At 41.7% G+C, this 14,063-nt stretch overlaps 1 protein-coding gene across 1 annotated transcript in view; it reads left to right on the forward strand.

Moving 5' to 3' along the window:
* Window positions 1-14,063, forward strand: part of C7 (complement C7) — a 94,294-nt gene that overhangs the window by 54,847 nt on the left and 25,384 nt on the right. The window contains exons 10-14 of the mRNA XM_049862925.1: window positions 433-599; window positions 3,094-3,322; window positions 5,591-5,762; window positions 9,123-9,210; window positions 11,659-11,791. Coding sequence (XP_049718882.1) covers window positions 433-599; window positions 3,094-3,322; window positions 5,591-5,762; window positions 9,123-9,210; window positions 11,659-11,791 — 789 coding nt within the window. The remainder of the gene's footprint in view (window positions 1-432; window positions 600-3,093; window positions 3,323-5,590; window positions 5,763-9,122; window positions 9,211-11,658; window positions 11,792-14,063) is intronic.

Raw genomic sequence — 14,063 nt, forward strand, 5'->3', positions numbered from 1 at the left:
CTCACTGGCTGCGCCACTACGCCGCCCGCACCAACCAGCTAGACTTCCTCCCGGGATGGGTTCGGGGTGGGGCCCCTTGTCTGTGCCGTCTGCCCCCCGGGCTCTGCCCCAGCCCGGGTTCCGAAGGTCACCTGCCTGGTACGCTGGCTCTTAGTTCTGAAAACGATTGCTGTCTGCCCGTATTTGTTCGTTCTCCGTCTCTAAGTCTGTGTTTGTTGTTCAGAGTTCGTAGATTGTTATATATGTGATCGATTCACTTGTTTTTCCGAGTCTTTTTTGCAAGAGGGATCCGTGGTAGCGTCCACCTAGTCCACCATCTTGGCCCCGCCCGCTAGATTGTTTTTAAATATTTGATAGACTTTTCACTTCCATGTTCTCATTTTCATTTCCTTGTGCACCCTGACTTATTTTATTTCATTTCTCCTTGTACAGGAACCCAGAACAATGTGTTGCGAGGGGACCCATTTGTCAGAGGGGGAAGTTCAGGCTTTGTAGCTGGCCTTAGTTTCCTAGAGGTGGACAATCCCGCTGGAAACAAAGGGCGATATTCTGCCTGGGCAGGATCTGTGACTAATCTTCCTGAAGTCATAAAACAAAAGGTATGTGATGCTCTGTTGGAAGCAGCAGGAGGCAGGCATGCTTATTTGCGTTGGAAAAATGAGATTCAATCAAGGTGGTTAAACAGAGACTGCTGCGATTAGCATTTTCTGTATCCCAATTGTGTTTTGTATAATGAAATGCACGTATACATAATAATAAGAAATAGTAGATACATTATTTGGTGTGTGCACATTTCAATTGCAAAGGGTAAATGTCTTGTAAACCCCCAAAGAAGTTAATGACAAAATTAGCATTTTTTACTTATGACCTAAATTTGATTATGCTTTCCTCGGTCCCAAATTCAGAGGACTTTTTGATTTGTGCCACTGGAAGGCATTTAGGCTTGTCTACTGCTACATCTTTTGGACTGCTACATCTGTCAGACCACCTTTCTTCCTGTGGCCACGGCTTATAGGGTTCTGGAGTAATGCAAATTAAGATAGAACCAATTTGGCTGGCAGAATTTTAGGATGTCTCATTGATCCAGTTAGTTCTTTCATAAAGCAACATACGTGGCCTAAAAATCATGGTGCTAAGCAAAACTGCACAATAAAAACCACGGGGTTTATGGGAAAAATGGGACCAGGAGCACGATACTAAAAAACTTCATCTGTGATACTCCTAAAAAGAGAGTGCTAGTACCAGTTGGCAGTGCCTCTGGGTTGATTTTGACTCATGGTGACTATGTGTGTGTCAGAGTAGAACTGTGCTCCATAGGGTTTTCAGTGGCTGATTTTTTTTCAGAAGTAGATTGCCAGGCCTTTCTTCTGAGGCACCTCTAGTGGAATTGAATCTCCAACCTTTCAGTTAGCAGCTGAGTGCACTAACTATTCGCACCACCCTGGGCTCTCTAGAAAAGACAGGCACCAATAAAAACAGTAGCATGGTTTTATATATGTTAATTTGTTAAGCAATGCATAAATACTGCAATAAATTTGACACGTTACTTTGAAAAAGCCCTGAAGCTTGCTTGTGGAAATGGATCATGGAAGGGTTACAGCTTGTAAATTATTGCAAAGTGGTAGAAAGAGAATAACCTGAAAAACAGACTGACAGCTAGCTATAACACCAGTTATGGATGGGGATGGTTTATAACATGGGTGAACTGAGGTAGATGTGCCTGTGTGCATTTTGTGTGTTCCTGTGTAACTCGGCTCAGCTGTGTACAGTTTTCTGTGTTCACCCAGTGCTTCTTGTGGACGAAATAATACATAAGCAAGAGCAAAATTTGTATTATGCTCAAATGGTTCCCTCCTATCAGTCGCAAACGAACAACTGTACGTTTTCAAAACCAGCTTCACAGCAGAACTGACTCTATAGGATCTATTCCCTGCCGGGAGAGTCAAGCAATGCCCCAGGTAAAGCCTGACTTTCAGAGATAAAGAGTCATGGACATTTTCACAAACTCAAAAATTACAATAGCTCCTTAAATACCCTCCTAACACAATGCTGCACACACTTGCCTCCAGATAAGGGTGAGGGTGGGAGGTGGAAACTTTCCTGCGAAGTCTTATCTTAAAATCTTAATATTCAACCTGTTCTACATCCCTTGTTGACATCCTATGCAAATATTTAAAAAGTCTAAATTGTTGATTAGGGGAAAAGGGAGACATTCTTTCCAATGCTCAATCATGTACACACAAAACTGTAACCATCATAGCTGGGCAGGAAAGGAGCAAAGAAAAGACAGTCTGCAAGTATATGGCCATGCAAAGCCATGCACCGTTCAGAAGATCTCGGGAAGAGAGGAGGGGAACTCTACCTGGCTGTCTGTGTTGATGCCAATGACTTGCAGTGGTGTGCTGCAGCCAGGTGGCACGGACTCCCTCTCGAGCACGTGGTATGTATCTCCCAACTCTGTTCAGTGACGTCGCGGTGGTAGCTTGAAATCAGCCATGGTGAGAGCAGTTACACTGCAGAAATTGGCAAGCACACATAAACCAGAGCCTCTCGGTTTTTCAGAAGAGTAGGCTGTTACATCTTTACCAGAACATCTATGATCGTGAAGATGGTTTTCATTTGAAATACCCAACCCAGAACCAAGCTGTCTACCTATTTTAAAAATTCTCCAGGAGGAGAGATGCCATGGTCTCCACCAGAGAGACATGCTAAGCTTCTCAGAGTCAGGACATTGCTTCTTTGCTAGAATTTAGGTGTATTTCCTTTTCTTCTATCCTCTACTGCAGTGGAAATGTATAGTCCTCAGAACAGTCTTCCATTAATTGGAAAATGATTGTCCTGTTCTTTTTTTTTTTAATTCATACTTGGACAAAAAAATATTTCTCCTTCACTGGAACCTAATTTTCCCTAGGTTTGTTTTGATTTTGCTGCCAAGAGAGTGAATTACTCTTTTTTAACTGAACAAGAAACAACAGGAATCAACATAAGGGTGGCTTTTGATTTTGTTGTAGTGGGGATTGAGTCTAAACGTCAAAAGGAAGATATTTGTGCCTGAAGCACTGATTGCTGACTCTGCTGTCTTTGTCTTTATAGCTGACACCTCTATATGAGCTGGTAAAGGAAATGCCCTGTGCCTCCGTGAAAAGACTTTACCTGAAACGGGCTTTGGAGGAGTACGTGGATGAATTTGACCCCTGCCATTGCCGGCCGTGTCAAAATGGTGGCCTGGCCACTGTTGAGGGGACCCAGTGTCAGTGCCATTGCAAACCATACACGTTTGGTGTGGCGTGTGAGCAAGGAGTCCTCGTAGGGAATCGGGCAGGTCAGTGCACTGGATTGTCTCCCATTAGGCTGGACACACTGGAATGGGAATTGCCTGTTGTCTGTGGCCCCTGAGATTTTGTATCTTTGTGCATGGAGAGGTGAAAGTCTCACTGGGCATTTGAATTTTGTGTTTCTTTCTCTTCACCACTTCCATATTACTACTACTGTGGTCAAGGCCCTTTGCTGTCTCTCAATTTTCCTGTTTGAACAGAATTACCATGCCCTCCACCTCTCATTCTTCAGTAAAACAGAACTATCTCTGAGCCATCTTCTATCCTTCCGCAGTTGTGTCATTAAGGTTTTGTCTACCGTAGGTCTCTACAGCTTGTGTTTGCATTGCCCAACTGTTCGGTGGTAAACTCTTTGAAGCATCTTTATTTCTATTTTGTATTATGTACAATCAGTCGTTCACAAATATTTGTTGAACACCTGCTGTGTGCTGAGCAGTGTGCCTGGTGCTTCGAGCACTTAGTACAGGGCTATGTGAAGCCGACTTTATGTGTTGGCAAAATATGACTACAATTTATATATTTACATTCATTTTAATATGTATTCATACATTTTTCTCCACTAGAAAGCTGCTCCCTTTGGGGCCGTTAGATGCCTTTATTTACCCCCTGAGCATAACATAGGACTTGATTCATAGAATTCACTAAATAAAGGTCCATTTAATGAATACATGACTGAATTATGGCTGCTTATGGACAAGCAGCAGGAAGGTATCCTCATTTCTAAACAACTCCCCAAATATTCCCTAAATATCTTACTTGTATTGTGATCCATTCTTTTGTGACTTGAATTTCCAGTTATTTGTTAAACTGAAGGTACCCCTAACTGGTAAGTATTGGGACAGCAATCACAACATTATTATCCCCCCCTTTTAATATCCTGCATTCCTGGGGTAGTGCAAACTGTTAATTGTTTGTCTACTAACAGAAAGGTTGACAGTTTGAATCCACCCAGGGATGCCTTGGAAGAAAGCCCTGGTGATCTGCTTCTAAAGATCACAGAGATGAAAACCCTGTGGAGTGTCCTCCTCAGCACACATGGAGTCATCATGAGTTGGAATTGACCCATGGAAACTTAAAAAAAAAAAGAAACTGAGGGGGCTACTTTATCAAATCAATTTTTAATTATGACTGTATAAGGCAGGCCATGGGAAATATGCAAATTAGTTTTGTTTTGGTGTGTGATACTGATGAGAGGATGTGGAGTAAAGGGAAAAGAGGGATGCGGGCTACACATGGTAGAAAGAATGAGGGAGCAATAACACACCCATCTGCCAGGATATGTTTTCCGGTAATGGTTTCTGAGGTCACTTCCTAACTAGGAAAGCAAGGCTCTTAGAATGGGGTACAAATTCCCTCTTGTCACCCCGAGGCACAGTGGTTAAGTTGCTTGGCTTGAATCCACCGGCCACTCCATGGGAGAAAGATGTGGCAGTCTGCTTCTGCCTGGCAAACCCTATGGGGCAATTCTACTCTGTCCTACAGGGTTGCTTCGAGTTGGAATTGTTTGGTTTGGGTTTTACCCAGGGCATAAGATGGGGGAAATACTTGAAATGTGGGTCTTGAATAGGTCCCTAGGACAGAAGGTGGAGGTGGTCGGGGTGAGTTGAGGAAGTGCCTGACGATTGGAAAAAGATGCTGAAAGGAGGTAAAAGAAGTGATTTTAAAAGAACTTCTACTTATGTATTTCCTCATTTGTACGTAAAATGCCAGGCCTGGGGTTAGCAGCCTGGGAGTCCCCAGTAGTGTATGTTCTTCCTTTGCTCAGTTATTGCTTTAAAAATAGGAACATGCCTTATTGTGAGACTGGGGACTGATGACAGGAGCCTGGGGTTACTCAGCCAGAAAATTGGGGTTACAGTCTGAGATGTGCCTCTTGTCAGCCATTAGAACCTTGGGCATGGCATTTAGCCGCTTACTCTTCATCTCCTCATAAGCGAGGTTGTTAACAGATCTCCTGCTTACCTCAATTCATTGTTGTGAGAAGTAAATAAATGATACAACGTCCATTAAAGTGCCTTGAGTGAGCCGTATTATAAAAAAAAAAAAAAAAAAAATTATTACTAGAAGGATGCTAATGCAGCCTTAACATTGGTGTGTGTGGAGACAGTCTGGCCATTCTAGAAAACCCCAGTGAACAGAGTGGAAGTAAAGTATCTCCAAAGCCTTTCTCCTCCCCCAGTAGACAGGAAGCCTAGAGCTAAGCTTTGGAATCCTCCTCTCCCAGTATTTACTGATGAACGTCTCTTACCTTACAGGAGGGGTTGATGGAGGTTGGAGTTGCTGGTCCCCTTGGGGCCCCTGTGTTGAGGGGAAGAAAACAAGGAGCCGAGAATGCAATAACCCGCCTCCCAGTGGGGGAGGGCAATCCTGTATTGGAGAAACATCGGAAAGCAGGCAATGCGAAGACGAGGAGTTGGAGCACTTTCGGTAAAGAAGACCAGAGTTCCTGACAGTTCCATGGAACACAGTGCCCTGTGCAGTAAACGTGCACTACTGCTTGCTGCTATTGAAAGCCTTAAGAGTTAAATGGCTACTTTTATGTGTGGCTGCTTTATCCCTTAGCACTGGGGTCAGTGCAAGGAGGGAAACACCTATAGCCAACTTGCACTCACGTGCTTTGGATTTTCCCGAGCTGGTGTTACAAAGGGCTGTAACTGGGTGGCAGTACTGCTGAGTGGATCAGAGCAGCGGCCTTGGTATCAGACAGACCTGCTGCTTGGTAGTTGTTTGACTTTGAGCATGTGACTTGCTGTACTTCTAAAATGAGGATAATGTTCTTAGGTGCCGTGGAGTTGCTTCTGACTCATAGCGATCCTGTGTACAACAGAAGGAAACACTGCCTGGTGCTGTGCCATCCTCACAATTTTTGCTATGCTTGAGCCCATTGTTGTAGCCACTGTGTCAATCCTTCTAGCTGAGGGTCTTCCTACTAAGCATGATGTCCTTCTCCAGGGACTGGTCCCTCCTGATAACATGTCCAAAGTCTGTGAGACAAAGTCTCACCATCCTTGCTTCTAAGGAGCATTCTGGCTGTACTTCGTCCAGGACAGATTTGTTTGTTCTTTTGGCAGTCCATGGTATATTCAATATTCTTTCCAAAGCCATAATTCAAAGGCATCAATTCTTCTTTGGTCTTCCTTATTCGTTGCCCAGCTTTCGCATGCATATGAGGCAATTGAAAACACCATGGCTTGAGTAAGGCACACCTTAGTCCTTAAAGAGACATCTTTGCTTTTTAACACTTTAAAGATAAACTGAGGATTAAAAAAAAAAGGATAATGGGGTGGATAAAATGATAATAGGATGTTGTCAGGATTTAATGCAATTAAGTGCTTAGGACAGTGCCTGGTGCAGAGTAAGTGTTCAATAAACATTAGCTAGTACTGCTTTTCAGATACACCACTGATTATTATTACTGCTGGGGGCGCGGTGGTTAAGAGCTTGGCTGCTAACCAAAAGGATGGCAGTTAGAATCCACCAGCCACCCCCTGGAAACCCTATGGGGCAGTTCTACTCTGTCCTGTAGGGTCCCTCTGAGTCAGGAGGCAATGGGCATTATTATTATTGCCATTTGATTAAGCATACACCCAAACGTTTGCGGTGGATCGTACCTCAACGGATTAGCCAGCCCAGTAGTTTGCCACCAACTTCTCATTTTTCAGGACCTTGCAAAAGCTATCTCAAAAAAAGCTTAATTGATGAACCCAACCTTTAGGTCAGAATTCTTTACGCCGAATCTCGCTGTTTTAAACTGTCTTTATTAACATCTAATCAGGGCTTTGGCAAAAGGTTCAAGTAAGATAATTTGAAGGCCATTTGAGTTGGAGAAAGAGATGAGACATATGGGAATTTAGTTGAAGCATAGGGGGCTGGGATGTCTCATTCTAAAGTCTTTGGTTCCTTGAAATCTGCCAATTGCCAATCTCTCTTGACTGAGGAAGGTGGCAAACGTGAGATGACTGCAGAAAGAGCGTGCTGGGTTTTAGGGAGGATTAGGGGCTTGGCGGAGGTCTCTGACCAAGTGAGCATATTTCCCTTGCTGTTAGACTGAAGCTGAAGGGAAGGGAGCGCCTCGGAAAAGACGTTAAAGGAATTTTCATTTTTTGGTGCTCAGGGGAGTGGAAATGTTCCCCTTTGATTCTCCTCTGTACAAACAAGAAAATCATGACCAGTGCTTCACATTTTGGGGTTTCCTGAATGTTGCGACAGTAGAGGGAACTCAGCTGAGAAGGAGGTACCTCTTATAGGCTATTTGTAATGCTTTCACTCAGATTTCCTATCTCTAGAGTGGAGATAATTCTGGTGGTATATTGATCTCAGAGGTCCTTGAAAATTATTGCATAATGGTGGATGCCATCATTATCATTATCATGATTATCGCCCTCCCTAGAGATGGTCGCAGTGATGGTGACCTGTCAAGACTCTGGATTGGTAAGATGGTCTTAGGGCTTTAATTCTCTCGTCTTTCTCTTAGGCCTAGGATTCCTGCCCCAAACCTGATCAAAACTTGCTTTCAGCAAAGGATCTGGTATCAGTCACATATACTTCTGAAAAAATATAGACACTCTGTGACTCCTTGTTCTCTCTCATTGCCTTATGAGAGATAGGAAGAGCATGATTGTAAGGAACCTAACCCACTGAACTTGAATGCAGCCCTGGTATTATCAGTTTATAACCTTGGACAAGTTATTCACATTTTATGGGCCTTTATTTTTTCTGTATTATCCCATAGGGTTGCTGTGAGTGTGAACTGAGATAATATACAGGGAACTGCCAAGGAGCCCTGGTGGTACAGTAGTTAAGTGCCAGGCTGCTAACTGAAAGATCAGCAGTTCAAACCCACCAGTGGCTTTCTTCTGTGGGAGAAAAGGCCTGGCAATCTGTTTCTGTAAAGATTACAGCCTAGGAAACTCTATGGGACTGTTCTATTCCTTCCTGTAGGGTTACTATGAGTTGGAATTGACTTGATGGCACACATCAAGGGGAACTGCCATGGTACTTAACCAAACCCATTGTCATGGAGTCAATTCCAATTCATAGCAGCCCTATAGGACAGAGTAGAGCTGCCCCAAAGTGTTTTCAAGGAGTGGTTGGTGGATTTGAACTGCCAACTTTTTTGTTAGTAGCCTTAACTCTCAACCACAGTACCACCTTGTAAATACTCAGTAAAACCAAAACCAAACCCAAACCCACTGCTGTCGAGTCGATTCCGACTCATAGTGACCCTATAGGACAGAGTAGAACTGCACCATAGAGTTTCCAAGGAGCACCTGGTGGATTTAAACTGCCAACCTCTTGGACAGCAGTCATAGCACTTAACCACTATGCCACCAGGGTTTCCAATGCTCAGTAAAAACTAGTTACTATTACTTGATGCTCTCTGACAGGATCACTAACTCTAAGTGTTTATTTTAAAGACAGAATTAAGTTAGGGTTAAGGAAATTTCTGACCTAAATATCAGGAGAATAAGTACTTTCTGAGTCAGTTGACCTCCAGAAATCATATAAAGTAGGTGTGTTATTCATAGACAATTATTTATTTTCTTTCCATTCTGCCTGTTTTTCATATTACTGACTGAGTAGCTGTTTAAGTTTTTTCCTCGCTTGAATTTACATTTGAGCTCTTTATCATTGGACGTGATAAGCTGTTCAGTTCTGAAAATGGCAAAAATATCATATCAAGGTGATATCACAACATGATGTGAATGAAAAATTTACTGTTGTGCAAAATATTTATTAAACTGTGGAAGCCAATCACATTAATTACATGTTTCCTTTTCCTTTCAGATTACTTGAACCACATTGTTTTCCTTTGTCTTTGGTTCCAACAGAATTTTGTCCATCACCCCCTGCCTTGAAAGACGGATTTGTTCAAGTTGGTTATAAAAGATACTTCTGTTTTCTTTTACATATGCCCTTTGCTCCCAATTTCATTTCTCTACTGATGCCATAATCTATTTCCTTCTTCCATGGTGAAAAAGTGCTAAAAATATTTTATGTGAGCATTTTACTTTTAGTGATGTGGGTTTTAGTATGTGACTTTTCCCCTTGGGCCCAACGTGTTTAGAACTCTGCAGAGGGCAGTATATCTTTTGTGGTAAGAGAAATCAATATGGCTACCCAGTGAATTACAAATGTAATCATGCCAGAGGGTTACTAAACATTTCCACTTTGGACAGTAAGACAGGAATCTAAAAGCAACTTCTTCAATGTAGAGAACTTTTCTTACTCTTACCATTGTAAGAGGCCTTTTTTCCCCATAAATGTGGAGACTTGGGATGAAGTATTAGTTTTATTCCTGAAGCCGATAAGACATTTAGCCAGTGTCTGGTGAGATAGGGGTCACTGTACTTTCAATGATTTTCTTTTTCAGGAAGGAACACGAGTCACTTGCCAGTTGTCACTCAGAGAATTTTTTTTGGCTTTGGGACCATATTAATTAGTGCTGGCCTCACTGCTTGGCTTTGGATCTAAATCCCAGTGAAGTCTCTTCATGGCTTACACAGTGGATATTGTTTATCAGGACTCTGTCAATACTACCAGCTTTGCCTTTTCCATGAAGGATTTTTTTCTTCCAAATTCCAGGCCCTGAGCATACAAGCTAAGAGATTGCTGTAAAAAAACCCACTGCCATTGAGTCAATTCTGACTCATAGTGACTCTATAGGACAGAGGAGAACTGCCCTACAGGGTTTCCAAGATTGTAATCTTTATGGGAGCTGACTGCCACATCTTTCTTCCCCGGAGCAGTTGGCAAGTTTGAACCACTGACCTTTTGGTTAGCAGCCTAGGGTTTAACCACTGCACTACCAGGGCTCCTCAAGAGTCTTCCATAGTTTCCCCAAATGTAGGTCCTACTGGGATATGGAAGTGGTGTGCAAGTGTGTGGAGTGGAGAAGGGAAGAGGGATGAGTGAGAGAGAAAATGAACCTACCATCTGTAATATCCATATTGCCCCACCACCGTTGCCACAATCCGTGAAGGAATTGTGTTCCTGAGCAAGGTTCTGATGTTTCTAAAGGAAACTTATGCTCAGAGAATGAGGCCAAGCAAACACATATGCTTTAGGAAACCATGAAGCTGTTGTCCCACACTGTAGTGCGTGCAATGCCCTGTAAGGAGCCATGGGTTCCAAACACAGCTCCATGGTCTGGTTACATGTGAGTCACCTAGGGAACTTAAAAATAGAGATTGATGCCTGCACCTCATCCTCAACTTCTGATTTAGAAGCTCCAGGAGCCTGTATTTTATTAAATTGCTACAACTGGTTCTGATATAGAGCTAAGTTTGAACAATGTTGAGTTAGGCTTCTCTATGTGGAAGTCTCTTCTGAGAGGCTGAGGAAGGCCTAGGGGTTAGAACCAAAGCAGGGCAAGGTCCTTCTCTGGCCCATTTTTCTCAAACCTCAACATGAACCCGAGTCCTCTGTTTCTTACCACTCAATGGAGCAGCCACACTGAGCCAGGAGGAGCAATACTAACAATGAAAAGAGAATTTTGTCTTAATGCCTACAGCATTGTTGGTGTTGGTACCAGTTCCAAGCCCTCTTCCTGAGTTTCTTCACCATCATTTTGGATAGGAGGGAACCAGATAGACAAGGAAAGCGGCCAAGAGACACTCCAAAGAGCATGATGACTCACTCACAGGCTCAGACTTCAAATTCTTCCTTGCTTCACAATGAAAGCTCACCTCCTGACACTATAGGCTAATGAAATGTCCTTGAATCTGACCAACTCCAACAGCACTTCCCTTACTGGGGGGAGTTGGAGGGTGGGGTGGGAGAAAATGGGAGAAGATCAACACTGTGCTTCCCCTAAAGGTTTTCAGCGAGAAACTTAAACTTTAATGAACATGCTGATAGGATTTGAATATTTCTGACTGCTCATACTGGCATTTATTATGCAGTACAAACAGTTAATGCTTGATTTGTTACCAATGAATAGCACATAACACCTTAACATGGTTCCAAAAACTAGTAAGAAACTATTTTTTCCCAAAAATACAAGGGAAAGAAGTTACTTGGGCAGTGTCCATTAAAATAACTTTAGTAAAGTGTGTAACGCAGTGCTTGGTGTTTTGAAAGCAATCAATATAGTACAGTGTCGTGCCATTAATGTCCTTATTTCATTTATGGTGGTATTGATGTTGTTTATAGAGAATTTTCTAGACAATTTTTTATAGACAATTTTCTAAATCAGTTATTTGACTGTAGGTTGCTAATGAATAAAAAAAGATGCACTTTCTAGGCAAAATATATCTAAAGAAATATTTTACTAATGCAAAATAGACAAGTCTACCTCTCTTCATCTTTTATTGTTGCTTAGAGTGAAGGTGCCAAGTTTCCTGTTGGGAAAAACATAGTGTACACTTGTAATGAAGGCTATTCTCTTATTGGAGACCCTGTTGCCAGATGTGGAGAAGATTTAAAGTGGCTTGTTGGAAAAATGCATTGTCAGAGTGAGTAGCCTTTGTTGTACCATATAATTTAAGATGAGAGAATGATGTGGAAGAGAATGAATCAAGACAACCACTCACTGTGTGGCCTATGTCTTGACTTCTCTTTAATGAGAGGCAGACATGACCCTGCCCAAGTTTCAGTAGTGCTCTGAATAAGCTCTCTGCATTCTCTAGTTAGGAGCCATGGTAGTTCGATTGTTAAGCACTCAGCTGCTAACCGAAAGGTTGGCGGTTCAAACGCACTCAGGAACTCCTTGGGAGAAAGACCTACTGATCTGCTCCTGTAAAGATTACAGCCTAGAAAACCCTGTAGGGTGGTTCTGCTCTGTTCTATAGGGTCACTATGAATTGAAATTGACTTGACAGCACACAACAACAAGAACCTATATTCTAACTGTCTTTATTTAATCTTCATTTTTAAAGAATATTTTTACTGGGTAAGGTATCCTAGGTTAGTAATTAATGTCCTTACTGCATTGCCTTCTAACTTCATTATTTTCTAGTGAGAAGTCAGCTGTCAATCTTATTGTTTCTTCTTTGGAAATCGTATATTTTTTTCTCTTGTTTTTAAGATTTTTTTTGTCTTTGTTTTTCAGCAGGTCTATGCTGATGTACCCAGATGTGATTTTTTTTTTTTTTTAAATTTATCCTGGCTGATGTTCAAAGCACTTCTTAAATCTGTGCTTTAATGCCTTTTGTCAGTTTCAGAAAATTCTTGACCATTATCTCCTCATATGTGGCTACTGTCCCATTCTTGAGCCTTTCCTAATGAGATGCAAACTACATATATTTTTAGGCCGAATGATTTCATTACATTCTTTTCTTTGTTTTTTATCACTTTTCTCTTTGTGTTTCATTCTAAATATTTTCTATTGACCTATCTTCCAGTTTAATAATACACCGCCCATGTATCTGCCAATTTTTCATACTGTGGGGGCTTCATGTTCCTATGATGCTGGGAGCTATGCCACTGATATTCAAATACCAGCAGGGTCCCTCATGGCAATTTTTACCATAAAGATTTTTACCAATTTCAGCAGTCTGAAATTGACTGAACGTGCAAATCAGGATGCATTGATAATTATTGGTGATTGAAATGTGGATGTTGGAAACCAAGAAGAAGGATCTGTAGTTGGAAGATATGGCCTTGATGACAGAAATAATGCTGGAGACCACATGATAGAATTTTGCAAGACCAAGGACTTCATTGCAAATACCTTTTTTCACCAACATAAATGGCAGCTATACAAGTGGACCTTGCCAGATGGAATACACAGGAATCAAATCGACTAAATCTCTGGAAAGAGATGATGGAAAAGCTCATTATCATCAGTCAAACAAGGCCAGGGGTCGACTGCAGAACAGACCATCAACTGCTCATATGCAATTCAAGTTGAGACTGAAGAAAATTGGAACAAGTCCACAAGAGCCAAAAGTAAGATCTTGAATATATCCCACCTGAATTTAGAGACCATCTCAAAAACAGATTAGACATGTTGAATACTAATGACCAAAGACCAGACAAGTTATGGAATGACATCAAGGACATCATCCATGAAGAAGGCAAGAGGTCATTAAAAAGACAAGAAAGAAAGAAAAGACCAAAATGGATGTCAGAAGAGACTCTGAAACTTGCTCTTGAATGTACAGTAGCCAAAGTGAAAGGATGAAATGATGAAGTAAAAGAGCTGAACAGAAATTTCAAAGGGTGGCTCTAGAAGACAAAGTAAAGTGTTATAATGCATGTGTAAAGACCTGGATTTAGAAAACCAAAAGGGAAGAACATGCTGAGCATCTCTCAAGCTGAAAGAACTGAAGAAAAAATCCAAGTTTCGAGTTGCAATATTGAAAGATTCTTCAGGAAAAATATTAAAAGACACAGGAAACATCAAAAGAAGATGGGAGGAATACATACAGTCACTATACCAAAAAGAATTGGTTGATGTTTAACCATTTCAGGAGGTAGCAGATGATCAGGAATTGATGGTACTGAAGGAAGATTTCAAGCTGCACTGAAGGCATTGACGAAAAACAAGGCTCCAGGAATAGACAGAATACCAATTGAGGTGTTTCAACAAATGGATGCTCACTTGTCTATGCCAAGAAATTTGGAAGACGGCTTCCTGGCCAACTGAGTGGAAAAGATCCATATTTATGCCTATTCCCAAGAAAGGTGATCCAACCAAATGCAAAAATTATTGAACAATATTAATATCACATGCAAGTAAAATTTTACTGAAGATCACTCAAAAGCAGCTGCAGCAGTATATTG

This window comes from Elephas maximus, chromosome 2 (assembly GCF_024166365.1).
Source record: "Elephas maximus indicus isolate mEleMax1 chromosome 2, mEleMax1 primary haplotype, whole genome shotgun sequence".
In the NCBI taxonomy this organism is placed as follows: domain Eukaryota; kingdom Metazoa; phylum Chordata; class Mammalia; order Proboscidea; family Elephantidae; genus Elephas; species Elephas maximus.